The sequence below is a fragment of the Petromyzon marinus genome, chromosome 15 (assembly GCF_048934315.1).
Source record: "Petromyzon marinus isolate PM22_M1 ecotype Great Lakes invasive population chromosome 15, UKy_Petmar_22M1.pri1.0, whole genome shotgun sequence".
NCBI lineage: Eukaryota > Metazoa > Chordata > Hyperoartia > Petromyzontiformes > Petromyzontidae > Petromyzon > Petromyzon marinus.
This window is the reverse complement of record NC_133681.1, coordinates 11,100,488-11,114,235: the sequence shown is the minus strand read 5'-3', so window position 1 is coordinate 11,114,235 and position 13,748 is coordinate 11,100,488. Positions and strand designations below refer to the sequence as shown.

General features: G+C 42.7%; 1 protein-coding gene across 1 annotated transcript in view; it reads right to left on the bottom strand.

Moving 5' to 3' along the window:
- The window catches only part of LOC116942657 (stromal membrane-associated protein 1-like), a 149,439-nt gene that overhangs the window by 80,127 nt on the left and 55,564 nt on the right, over positions 1 to 13,748 (bottom strand). The window contains exons 3-5 of the mRNA XM_032954844.2: positions 10,645 to 10,730; positions 2,521 to 2,599; positions 1,475 to 1,561 (exon numbers count right to left, since the gene is read on the bottom strand). Coding sequence (XP_032810735.1) covers positions 1,475 to 1,561; positions 2,521 to 2,599; positions 10,645 to 10,730 — 252 coding nt within the window. The remainder of the gene's footprint in view (positions 1 to 1,474; positions 1,562 to 2,520; positions 2,600 to 10,644; positions 10,731 to 13,748) is intronic.

Below are 13,748 nucleotides of genomic sequence, written 5' to 3'. Positions count from 1 at the left end.
AATTAGTTCAACGTGCAATTGGTCTCGATACAGTTGAGCACTCTGCACCCAAACAACTGTGCCAGGGTCGAATATTTGCAATCAGGTGAGATCGCAATAAAACATCCACCAAAACCAGGGAACAAGTTGGAATAACGTGACCACTCATTATCAATAGGAGTATGTGTGTAGGTATGAGTATAGTTGTATGACTGCGAGAATATGTATATGTGTTGTATAAGTGTGTGCACATAAAGGGTGCATGTGCACGTGTGTGTGTGAGAGACTGTATGGTGATATTTTTTTATGTGATTCAGTGGGAAGTTGAAGGTGGATGAGTTGCCAGCCCCTCGTACACGTCCAGAGCCCCCATTGGCTGCTGTGGTGGCTACGAGCACTATAAATTGAAAAGCTGATTGAACTTGCCTTCCCCCCATGGCACATCCACCACTTTAAGGCCACTTCACGTGGCCTTAAAGTGCACATAGCCTGGCAAAAGCGCCGTGGTAACGCCACCACCACTTAGTGGCGAATGGCGGTTGTTGTTGTTCAGAGACTATATGCGTGCATATATTTTTTTGAGTGTGCTCCATGTACGTGCACGTTGGTCAATGTGTATGTGTGCATGTTTGCTTGAAAGGTTTTTGTGCATGCTCGTTAATGTGCATGCGAATCATACACATAGGTGTTTGCTGGGGTGGGCCCTGCACCACACAATGGCTCATTGCTACCCCCCCTCACCCAAGTTGTGTGCAAGGATGTTGAATTTATTTTGCGCCACATGGAGCCAACCGTGCTGATCGGAGGTGCGAAAGTTACAGTTTAACAGCTCTGCGGGCCCTCCCATCCAAGAGGAGCTGGAGCTGGACCTGGTATGAATGTGCATATATGCTTTGTTGATGGATACGTGCACATGTATACATGTGTACATGTCGGCGTGTATGTGTGTGGGGAACGGGTGTTGCGGTTAATGCGCTGCGCTATGAATCCGCTGACCCGAGTTTGAGTCCCGCTCATGGCCACCTTCACCAGTGATGATTATCTGAAACGGTCCTAGGCCTCCCCTAGGCCGACTCAGCCTCAAATGAGTGCCTGGTGCAATCCGTAAACATCACCTCTCAAGAGAGAAAGGTGGCCAGACGTAGTCCTGGCCTCCCACTACCTGTGCGTGACGTTACGGCCTTCATATGTCCTCACTGACAGCACTTGCCCCAAGTCCGTAAGGCTATACGGGGCATCTTTATTTTATGTATGACTTTTATTTTTAAGACTACCAACAGCACCCTTTGCAGCAGCATTGCACTCGATCGCAGTGCATTTTGCCGCGTGATATTTCAACTCGGGCCTCTGCAACTTCTTGCGATACAATGCAGTGCGATCTGATCTTTGCCTCATCGATCGCGATAGAACCACATTGGCAATACATCTAAGACTCTGACCCGTGTTCGCGTGTAACGTCACGCCAATGTAAGGGAGAGGGCTTCTCAACGCTCACCGGCTGAGATTTCTCTGGAGCAGGGCTTTTCGTTTCTTTTTTCTTGTTGTCCTTTTTGTCTTTTTCTTTGTCCTTTTCGGCATTTCTCTGCAAAGAAAATGTAACTGACATCGTTTATATGGAAGAAAAAAAAAACAGCACTCGTAAACAGATTCTCCTGAAACAGCAGATGCACAATATGCGTTTTAATACTCAGCAGCGTAACGCGTTTCAATGTATTATCAAGCATTAACTGCTAAATAAAAAGACCAAATAATATATGTTCACGCGTTTACAAATGTTTTAAAAACAACAATTAGACGAGTTCACAGAGATGGGAATTAAAATAAACCTAAGAGAGTTAAATTTGATGTTTTAATTTACATGCTAGGAATATCTTCCCTAACCTGATCGCAAGCACAGCTTGTAATGTGCAGTGATGTTTAAGAACATCAAATAAATAAACAGGTATACAATAAACACTTGAAAAGTAAGTGCATAATCTAATCAAGAAAAAATCATAATCAGATCACAACGGGCCAAAACCTAGACCTAGTTCAAAAGCTAAATTACGCTGATGCCTGTTATAGTCTCAACTGCATGCAATCCAATTGTTGTGCCAAAAATGATACAAGATGCCAAAATGATGCATTGGGTACACATGCAGAAAAACAAAGACTAAAATGTCCTTAATTCGGTTGACAACCCTATTAGGTACATTTATTTTTTTCATTGTGATCAAACGCAGTTAGTATGAAGAAAGCCATGCAGAATTTTGGCATTTACCAAATACCCAATTTTGGAGTGGCCTACTTACACTAACAATATCACTTTGTAGCAGACGATATAGTTTTGCGATCCCTAGGCGGCCAAAACCCCCCCCACCGAGCATACGTATACTTGGCGAGCATGCCGACTGCTAGCCTATTCGGCTGACATTGCGAGAATTAAAAGTCAAGCAAAACGTGTTGAATCTTTTCAAATTATAATGTAACGTTTAATCGGCTGCGGTAATGTCCTTAAAACTAAATTTCACACGTGGGAAGTTCATTGGTGCAGGAACTGACCTTGGGTGAGCTGATGTCAGCATCTCTGTCCATGTACCTCTTCTTGTCATACTTGTCCCTTATAAAAGCCTCAGCAGCCCTGCAGAGATGATGTCACTAAGGAATGCAACGTCACAACACAATGTGCTAACATAAAACCATAAAACAATCGTTGTTGTATTTGTTCAAAAGTGAATTATTTACATAGATATCCGAAACAAACACCATATTCCGCCATTAAAAAAACCAATCTCGCAGCTGCTAACACACTGTGATTATAGTTCACAATAACAACAGTGGTGGTGGTGGTGATGTGACCTGGGCAATAAATATATCAGTGGGAACAGTTCTTCAGTGGATTCAATTCATTGTCAAAGTGGGGGGGAGCAATATTTCCCAGGAAACGGCCAATTCAAACGCACTGCAAGAGAAGGGTAAAACTTGCTTTTGCAAAGCAGGGATCTCAAAATCACACAGAGCCCAGTGAGAGCTGAACAGCAGTTATCCAACACTTTGCTATTGGAAATAGCTTTTGATGGGACAAAACTACATATAGATGACAAGGCATGCCAAGCAAGTAGGGTCTGCCCATCTGGCTCAGTCTCTGTGTCACTGCATGCAGCTTTCTGATAGCAATTTCTTTTGAATGCTTGACAAAGAAGCAGTCTCCTTTTAACTGGCAACGTCGGCCCACATAATCCTCACGATGCAAGGGAAAAATAAGCAATTTTCTGTTTTATTATGGGAATACTGCGGTCAAAATGATGGGCTCAGACGAGCATTGAGCGCCGCTCGTCGGCTGGCAGTCACTGAGCCTGTGGAGTAAATTCCACACTGCCATCACAGAAACCAGTCACCCTCAAAGTGGTTAAGTAAAGCCTCTCACAAGGCTGGATCCAAGTAGGCGGGAATCCTTGGCGAGCTAGAGAAGGGCTAACGAAATCAAGAAAACGAAATGTACAACAAAAAAAACTTCCGAACCGGAACAATGCGAGTGCGTACGCTAATGGAGCTGCACGCGGTGGCAAGTGGCATTCTGCAGTCAATCCAACTGCATGGGTCCATCGGAAAGCTCCACACTAATCGTAGGGAATTCAAGATGCGCACATCTGCACCCGGACATGTCACGTACTACGCACTACCATTTGAATTACAAAGGTACGCGAAATTAGCACTCGCAAGTCTAAAGGTACTCATTGTTTTTTTCGATAAAGTCACGTATGTAGAAATGAAATAAAATGTAACTAAGTTAAATAAAAATTAAATAACGACGTTTCGAACACAACATAAGCGATCATCATCAGGTGACTTCACCGAAAAAAACAATGAGTATAGTAATTTCTGCAGTCACGAAAGCTTAAAGTCTATATTAAAGCTAAAGGTGTACACTTATTTCTTGTATGGAATTTGGTTAACGCGCGCACTTGGGTGCCTCATTGGTCGACATGCTCTGCTTGGCCCTCTCTCTCACGTTCATTTTACATTCATTTTACAACAAACTCTTAAACTCCATCACAACATCTCTTCGGACCTGCTTTAGAGTGATGGCTCATATTTTTTTTAAATACATTTTATTTGAAAGTATTATTAAATTCTAAATATTAAGTTTGGATGTTGAGAGTTAAAACATGTGTATTATGCGTTAATGACTTGCAAATGTTATTTGTCTTTCGTAATTATGCACACATTAATTATTTGAAGTATGCCAGACATCTCCCATAGCTGGAAAGGTGACGTGGGAGGGCGGATGATGGGGTGTCAACACCTGAGCGGGATTTCAACTCCAAACCTTCCAACTGCGGTCAAGCAAGCAGACTAACAGCACAATCTGGACAGAACAGCAAAGCATAGCTACACTATACTATGCAAACTTCCTTAATTTTGTGCGGAATGACTCCACAGTATGCATACATACATATCTACATACACTACTTCATTCAAATAATGAGCAAAATGTATCGTCAATGCACTGACTTAATTTATTTCCGAATTAGTTTAATCTGCCGCTTTGGCAAGATGTTATCTCTCTTGCATGGTATACAGGAGGTCGTAGGTTCGATCCCAACCCTGATGCCTGTATATTTGGAGTCTGCACGTTCTCATCGGGGCCTCGTCGATTTTTATTCGGGTCCTCCGATTTTTCCGTCCACAATTAGAAACATGCGTTGGGAATATTTGGCTGTGATAAATTGCCACGTGATAGGTCACTTTGTTGAGCTATCATTTGTGGACAGGTCGCTTCTGAAAAAGCCCTACAGTATATACAGTGAGGGAAAAAAGTATTTGATCCCCTGCTGATTTTGTACTTTGCCCACTGACAAAGAAATGATCAGTCTATAATTGTAATGGTAGGTTTATTTGAACAGTGAGAGACAGAATAACAAGAAAATCCAGAAAAACGCATGTCAAAAATGTTATAAATTGATTTGCATTTTAATGAGGGAAATAAGTATTTGACCCCTCTGCAAAACATGACTTAGTACTCGGTGGCAAAACCCTTGTTGGCAATCACAGAGGTCAGACGTTTCTTGTAGTTGGCCACCAGGTTTGCACACATCTCAGGAGGGATTTTGTCCCACTCCTCTTTGCAGATCTTCTCCAAGTCATTAAGGTTTCGAGGCTGACATTTGGCAACTCGAACCTTCAGCTCCCTCCACAGATTTTCTACGGGATTAAGGTCTGGAGAATGGCTAGGCCACCCCAGGACCTTAATGTGCTTCTTCTTGAGCCACTCCTTTGTTGCCTTGGCCGTGTGTTTTGGGTCATTATCATGCTGGAATACCCATCCACGACCCATTTTCAAAGCCCAGGCTGAGGGAAGGAGGTTCTCACCCAAGATTTGACGGTACATGGCCCCGTCCATCGTACCTTTGATGCGGTGAAGTTGTCATGTCCCCTTAGCAGAAAACACCCCCAAAGCATAATGTTTCCACCTCCATGTTTGACGGTGGGGATGGTGTTCTTGGGGTCATAGGCAGCATTCCTCCTCAAAACACGGCGAGTTGAGTTGATGCCAAAGAGCTCCATTTTGGTCTCATCTGACCACAACACTTTCACCCAGTTGTCCTCTGAATCATTCAGGTGTTCATTGGTAAACTTCAGACGGGCATGTATATGTGCTTTCTTGAGCAGGGGGACCTTGCGGGTGCTGCAGGATTTCAGTCCTTCACGGCGTAGTGTGTTACCAATTGTTTTTTTGGTGACTATGGTCCCAGCTGCCTTGAGATCATTGACAAGATCCTCCCGTGTAGTTCTGGGCTGATTCCTCACCGTTCTCATGATCATTGCAACTCCACGAGGTGAGATCTTGCATGGAGCCCCAGGCCGAGGGAGATTGGCAGTTCTTTTTTGTTTCTTCTATTTGCGAATAATCGCACCAACTGTTGTCATCTTCTCACCAAGCTGCTTGGCAATGGTCTTGTAGCCCATTCCAGCTTTGTGTAGGTCTATAATCTTGTCCATGACATCTTTGGAGAGCTCTTTGGTCTTGGCCATGCTGGAGAGTTTGGAATCTGATTGATTGCTTCTGTGGACAGGTGTCTTTTATACAGGTAACTAGCTGAGATTCGGAGCACTCCCTTTAAGAGTGTGCTCCTAATCCCAGTTCGTTACCTGTATAAAAGACACCTGGGAGCCAGAAATCTTTCTGATTGAGAGGGGGTCAAATACTAATTTCCCTCACTGTAGCTCAGTGGGGCTTACCTGGTATAATGTTTTTTTATATATATAGTTTTCATTGCTATGTGTAATTATTCCATAGTGGAGATACGAACATTATTTAATGCAATTGTAAATGAGCAAAAAATATTGTTCGTGCACTATATTGAAAAGATCATGTCATTGCTATGGGAGCTCTGACTATTTGTTCCCGACTTTGTTGAATCCGGCGGGGTGGCCGGATTCATCAAAATAAGTTCCACTTCATGGGGATGTCAAGAGTGGTTGTTCTATGGATAAACCACCACTAAGGGGACGAGGAAATTCCACCGCTGGCTTAGGGCTGTAAACAGCAGATGAGCACCAATCCCTCAATGCCCATTTGAGCAGGACAATTACTCTATTTTATTGGTTATATCGCGGTTAGTCGGTGCGCGTCCTGCGCACGTATATATATTTCAGTTGCGTCACAGGCTGGTGCACTGTTACTCTTGACTGGGAAGCCGGTATTTGTCCGTGCTTCACTCTGCAATAAATTAGCCTCGTACAGAAGGCGACACAAAGAAGACCTATTCTCACAGAAACCACAACCTTTTGTGTAACCCACGTGGAAACTGCGCATACTTGGTGAGTAATTTTTTTTATTAAACATATGGTATGATTCAGTTTTGAACCGTTTTTTGTGTTGAGTTTGTTGTCCTTCCACCGCACCCCCGATTATGTGCAGTGTGAAATAAGTTCAACGTATATACAAATGGTAGCAGTATTTTCTTTTGCTTGGCGGCAGTGTTTATTGTTTTTAAATAAAATGTTGTTAAATCATTGCCTCAGTGGATAGACCATGGCTGATAATGATGTTAATTTTGTATATTTTAAACAAAAACAATGAAAACTAAGCTTTACATTGCAGCCCTTTAAAGAGCAAAATATACCTTTTCAAATGAGACAGTTAAAGTAACGACACTCCTTCGCAACAAAAACTCAAATATGACTAGCTTTTTTGAGTCGAACTTAACTACGAAATATATTTTAAAACAAGTGAAAATATAATAATGAAGATAATATAATGACCTTGAACAGGCAAAGCTGCATACATGATGTGATGGTGCAACTTTAATATATACATCAAGTTTTGAGGGCAATAATTCAACCACATTTTCCTAACAACAAAAATCCCAAGTGCAATTCTCTCTACAAAAAAGCGCTTGTCACTTGTTAGCATACACTTTGAACGGGCAGTACTCATGTGCATTGCCATGCAGAACAAATGCAAAAAAAACAGCAGCCAAGAAGATCTCATTAAAAATGCACAGTAAATGAACACTGTTTTTTCAATGTCTCACCAGCATGGCCAAGCAAGATTAAAATTATATCTTGCATCAGAGCCCTGGCTAAGCAATGTATGGTTATTAGACAGTGCATTTTAGATTAAGCTGTTAAAATTGTATTATATTTACTGAAATTTGCAGCAAAGGGTAGTGAGGTTAACACTGAATAGGTTGGCTGGCTTGTCTGTACATTTATTATACACACCTTTTTTAAGTATATTGTAATTACATAACCTCACTCTCAATGCTCATTTCAGGAAAACACTGCTTTGGCAAAATTTCTTAGTTAAGTTTTGCACTTTTGTGTGTGGGTGGAAAACCCTCAAAACTCTGCACAGATGATACAGGTTATAAGCCTCCTTGGTGGACTGCCTCCGACAAAACATCACTGCCCTGTGGCCAGCTCTCTCAGAATGCATCTCTGCTTGAGCCACCAAACCTGCCTCCTCCACTTAAGTGTATTGCAGAATTGTATGCCAAGTCAAACTAGGGAAGGCCTGAGCCCAGCACAGACAGCAGGTTTATTAATGTGCAGCAGGCTGGGATGGAATATGGGTCACTGAGATTATAGGGCAGAGAAAGGATCAGCATGCCACTGCCACACAGCGCACACATACGCAATTTGACATTCGTGTGACGTCACACAGCAGAGGGCAAACGACTATGCGCATTTCTTGTCAGACGTTCAGAAACAAACATGGATATGTTACAGGCAGTGGAGTCGTTCGTGTTGTAGTTATTAACCTCCCTGTATCCACGGGTGACCTTCAAAGCAAGGTAAATGCACGAAGTTCATCCTCGAGGCAAAAGCCATAATCAAGTAAGTCCCTATGTCACGAGAAGGTTACAGCTAACCTTCAAAAGGAATTAATGCCCTTAATAGTGCTGCAAAAACCTCGCATCCATAAACTATTAATTTTTTATAAGAAAATTTTAAAAAAGGTTGAAAGACTAACCATTTCCAGAGGAGAAAAAAACAAATCTGTAAAGGCAAGGCACCAAAATGAATTTTAGAACATGACTCAAAGAATTACATTTATTGACATGTGGATAATGTAGATTCAATTTCTGTGCAATTTCATTTGGCAGCTATTTTTTTACTTTGCAGGAAATGTACGAAATTGAAAGTGATCAAATTATACATTATTTATAACCTAATTAAGCTTTATTGGGGACACATAAAATATGAGCCACAAGGCAGAGTAGAAAACCAATATAAAATGCGATGTCATTTGGTTACAGTACCTTGTGATGGTTAGGGCATTAAATAATTTTACAGAGATAAAAAAATGGATATTCGCACATCTAATTTGCAAACACATATTTCAATGCAATGGTTTCTCCGCTGGCTTTAAATAACATTAATTTAATATATGGCCGTGTAAAATACTGCACGTTACTGAGCACATGGGAAAACACTGAGCCAACACTTCCGAGAGCCTGCATCCAAGACATGGAAAAGGGACTTCCACATTAAGTATGCTTAATGTTATCATCCCAATCGCAACAATCTATTACCTAGCAGCACTTAATTTAACCATGCTCAGTTCAGCACAACACATAAGTCAGTGACAGCAATGGAACAAAGCACAGATAATGAGGCCTGTGTAGCGAGCAAGTGAAAAAGAACAATTGAAATTGTGGTCTCTATAGATTGAAGACGATTCTACTCTTGCTATACTTGCAATGTAAATACATATTGATCGTATAAATGCGTAGCAATCGGCGTTAAAGGTAGGTAATAAGTTCGGAAAATACATTATTCACATTCACATGCTCTGCTTTTCAGTTTAATATATATGTATATATGTGTTCAACTTTTAATGCAAACACAGTTTTGAGTTAGTTTAACACGTACGTTTTTTGGGTTAGATCGTGTAAATAAATATGTCGTGAAATCCACCACCACCCGACACAGCCAATTAGTAAGGCTTGTCACGTAAACAGAACATGCCAATTCGTTACTAGTATAGCACACCGGTGTTGGAGAGCAAAGCTACAACATTTACAATCTGAGTACGATGCTTCGCCAGTAATTACAACGAGTTTCATCAAGTGACAGCCACAAATCTGGCTGTCACAAATCTGGCTGCCACAAATCTGGCTGCCACAAATCTGGCTGTCACAAATCTGGCTGTCACAAATCTGGCTGTCACAAATCTGGCTGTCACAAATCTGGCTGCCACAAATCTGGCTGTCACAAATCTGGCTGCCACAAATCTGGCTGCCACAAATCTGGCTGCCACAAATCTGGCTGTCACAAATCTAGCTGTCACAAATCTGGCTGTCACAAATCTGGCTGTCACAAATCTGGCTGTCACAAATCTGGCTGTCACAAATCTGGCTGCCACAAATCTGGGTGTCACAAATCTGGCTGTCACAAATCTGGGTGTTACAAATCTGGCTGTCACAAATCTGGCTGTCACAAATCTGGCTGTCACAAATCTGGGTGTCACAAATCTGGCTGTCACAAATCTGGCTGTCACAAATCTGGCAGCCACAAATCTGACTGTCACAAATCTGACTGTCACAAATCTGGCTGTCACAAATCTGGCTGTCACAAATCTGGGTGTCACAAATCTGGCTGTCACAAATCTGGCTGTCACAAATCTGGCAGCCACAAATCTGACTGTCACAAATCTGGGTGTTACAAATCTGGCTGCCACAAATCTGACTGTCGCCTAATGAAGCTCGTTGTTATTACTGGCGAAACGTCATACTCAGATTATAAATGTTGTGTCTTTGCTCTCCAACACTACCAGTGTGCTGTACTCGTAACGAATTGGCATGTTCTGTTTACGTGACAAACCTTGCTAACTGGCTGTGTCGGGTGGTGGTAGGTTTAACAACACATTTATATATTTACGCGATCTAACCCAAAAAAACCTGTAATATGGACAATTTTGAGTGAGAGATTCTACTGCTGCAATGTTGCAATGCCACTGTCTCCGCCATTACGGAGCATAGGTATGCGCGTGTAGTGTACATAAGTGATGTCTAATGTGCTGGACTGTTTCACAACTCATGAAGATTACAGGGGCTAGCAGATGTCATGTTAGCATAATGAATGGATTCAACTTATACATCCCACTGCGCAAGGCAAGGAAACAATTATAATTCCCCACAAGGCTCAGAGACGTAAGCTCTGCTTAAAGGATACTGGTCAGAAACAGGTCTTCGGAAATCCTTGGGGAGAAATCCTTCATAGAGCTTCTTGGCTTTTCCGTTCCCCATGTCCTGCATGTGCTGTTGTAGAAGGAGACAAAAAAAACAAATCAATTGAAATAATTAAACGATAACTCGAACAAAATATTTACTTTAAGCCATCAAATTTGGCTATTTCACTCGAAATGATAACGTGGTTGCAGGAATTGCTCTTTGCATCCCGTGCCTTCGGAAACGACGAAGGGGGGGGGGGGAAAAACCCCACTTCCGAGGACAATTCAGAGAACCATTGTTTCGAACGCGAGGAAGAAGATAAAGATGAGGGAAATGAAAGAAACGTTGTGCAAGTTGCGAAGGCTGATCCGAGTTTATGTTTCTTTTCGGTCGAGTTAAATTTTTTCATGAGAAACGACATTTGCACCGCAAGGTATCTCGTAATAAATATAGAAAAAAAAACACCGTTACAATGCCTGCCAAAAGACAACGTGCGTGGCAAAAGGTTTTCGTCGAAAAAAAAATCTACCTCACGGGCACAAGTGTCTTTGTGGAGCACACACACACTGGTTTCATGTACGAGCAGTCACAATTCAAGGCCAAGGAAATAGAACGTATTGCTTTTTTTTTTACATAAAGAACATTGCAATTGAACATACCGTACTGTGATATATTATCTGTCAGCATTTGCATTTTCTTACGTCAAAATTACATCCACAAGTTATAAAACGTGCCCATTCACGTGAAAATACGTAAGTAACTAAGGCTGTACACTGCGTGTACAGTAATTGCACATCAACTGGAAATGGTTAATTTTCCTGAAGGTAGTTTTTCCCCTTTTTGATTAATCGCCAATAAATGATGTACCGATCACGCTGTCATCAATCACAGAACCCGCCTAGACATTATAACTTCATGTTTCCCGACAACACAACTGCTTCCAATAATCATAATACTGCATCACAACGTTATGCTCCTTAAATTATGCAGACAAGCATCTACCTTATGTCGAGCTAACTAAATTATAATCTGGCACATTAAAGCAAGCACAATAACGTATGTATGTATTCTAAAAATATATGTTTATTATTTTATTGTTTCCCTTCTACATGACTTTACCGAAAAAAACAAGAATATGAATCCCTGCAGTCACGAAAGCTTTAAATCAAAATTTAACGTATGCATGTTTAACTTCTTTCACACCGTACGTAGCCAACCGTGCTAATCGGAGGTGCAGGGAAGGACAACAATCTAAACGTAAAAAAGGAGGTTGTAAGTTAAATTAGTTTTTGATCTAGATTGAAAAGTGCACAGCTCCAGGGGCTTCCTAATATCGGAAGGAAGAGCATTCCAGACGGCCGCAGAAGCGCATCTGAAAGCGCGCGATGCGGTAATCGTCTTTGTTCGATGGCTAGCCAAAAGCCGCTGCGAGGATGAAAACAAATGCATATGAACTTGTTATCCTGGTGTGAAGTCACCAGGGGCTGGTTTTGAGATCAAACTCGTTGCACTTAATGCCAGAAGTACTTTTTAAAGGCCATGACAATGCAACACAATGGCCCCTGCTTGTTCGATGACCTTCAAAGGCAGAGTGGCTGGCAAAATCTGGCTTAACATCTCTCACAAAGAAAGCCTGGCGGCATGCACATGGACGCGCCGCGGGCTGAGATTCGTCCAAACAGTGAAGAGACGGCCAGAAAAACACCACCTGTGGGGTCAGTCTTGCTTTCCCAGATTGCAGATAACAAATGCCAATTCCACACACGCACAAAGAAAAAGATTGCCCCGCATAGCCTAAACAGACTGTTGGGGCAAGTGCTGTGAAACGAGCATCTATGGAGGCTGGTAGAGCACATGAGGGGCTGGGTTGCCAGTACCACACCCGGCCACCTTTGTATCCCTCGTGGCAATGTTTTAATACATTGCACTAGGTTAATCATTTGAGGCCGAGCCGACCTAGGCGAGGCCCACGACCGGTTCAGATAATAGTCACTGGTGTTGGCCGTGAGCGGAAATCGAACTCGGGTCACTGGGTTCGTAGCACAGCGTGCTAACCGCTACAGTACCACTCCCCACACACATGCACACACCCACACATAAACAAGGATGCGTTGCTCGACTTTGGAATTCCATCCCATTGCCTCTTTCCCGAAGTTCGTATAACCTTACTCAATTTATGAAACGTATTCACTCAATCTATAATACCATTAAGAGGGCTGTTTGTTGCTGGCTTTGTGGTTTATGCCTCTGGGTGTGCTCAACAACCATTGTTTAGAAGACTCGAAGCACACAGACGCACACGTACACACACACACGTACAAGTTTACATACATATGCATGCAAACAAACACAAGAATACACTCACACACTCTTGGACAAGCACACAAATGTGCGGCTACAAACAGACACATGCATGCACACAGAACGCACAAACCCATGCATTTGTAATGACAGCATACCATCTAGTGGCCATGGGTGTTAACTACGGGTGTGGGTGCAGCATAGGACGACACATACGCGAGCGGCCAACAAGGGGGCATAACTGGGCCCAGGGTCAAAGAGCGGATCGAACTGGAAGCTCCTGGAACCCGCAGGAGAGTTCTAGAAGAGGGGCTTGGCCAAGGGCTGGGATTGACCACGCTGAGTGAATATAAGGGAGAGGGCAAACAGGGGTTTGGGGCTGTCATGTGTGTGGGCTCGGGGTCCTGGCTGTCGTCACTATCATCGCTGCCATCTCTTTAATCGCCGTCGTCCCTATATAGTCACCAGCTATATAGTTGTACGTCGCCGCTGTCACTATGGTTGGCTAGGCTATAAGTCAGTCAGCGCTAATGCTACTCTGTGACCCTGTCGTTAAAGTATTAAGAAATAAATAAGAAACCCCCTACAGTCGTGTCTCTGAAGTCGTCTCATGACACACTGCCACCACACACATGCAGCTACACATGAGTACAAAGGCCAAGACCCCCAATGTAGCCTTTAATGGATTGTTGGTGCAAGTGCTGATAGCTAGCACCCATGAAGGCGAGCACGGGACACGGGGGGGGGGGGTGGGTAGCTAATACCACACCCAACCACCTTTGTTTCCCTAATGTTGATGTTGAC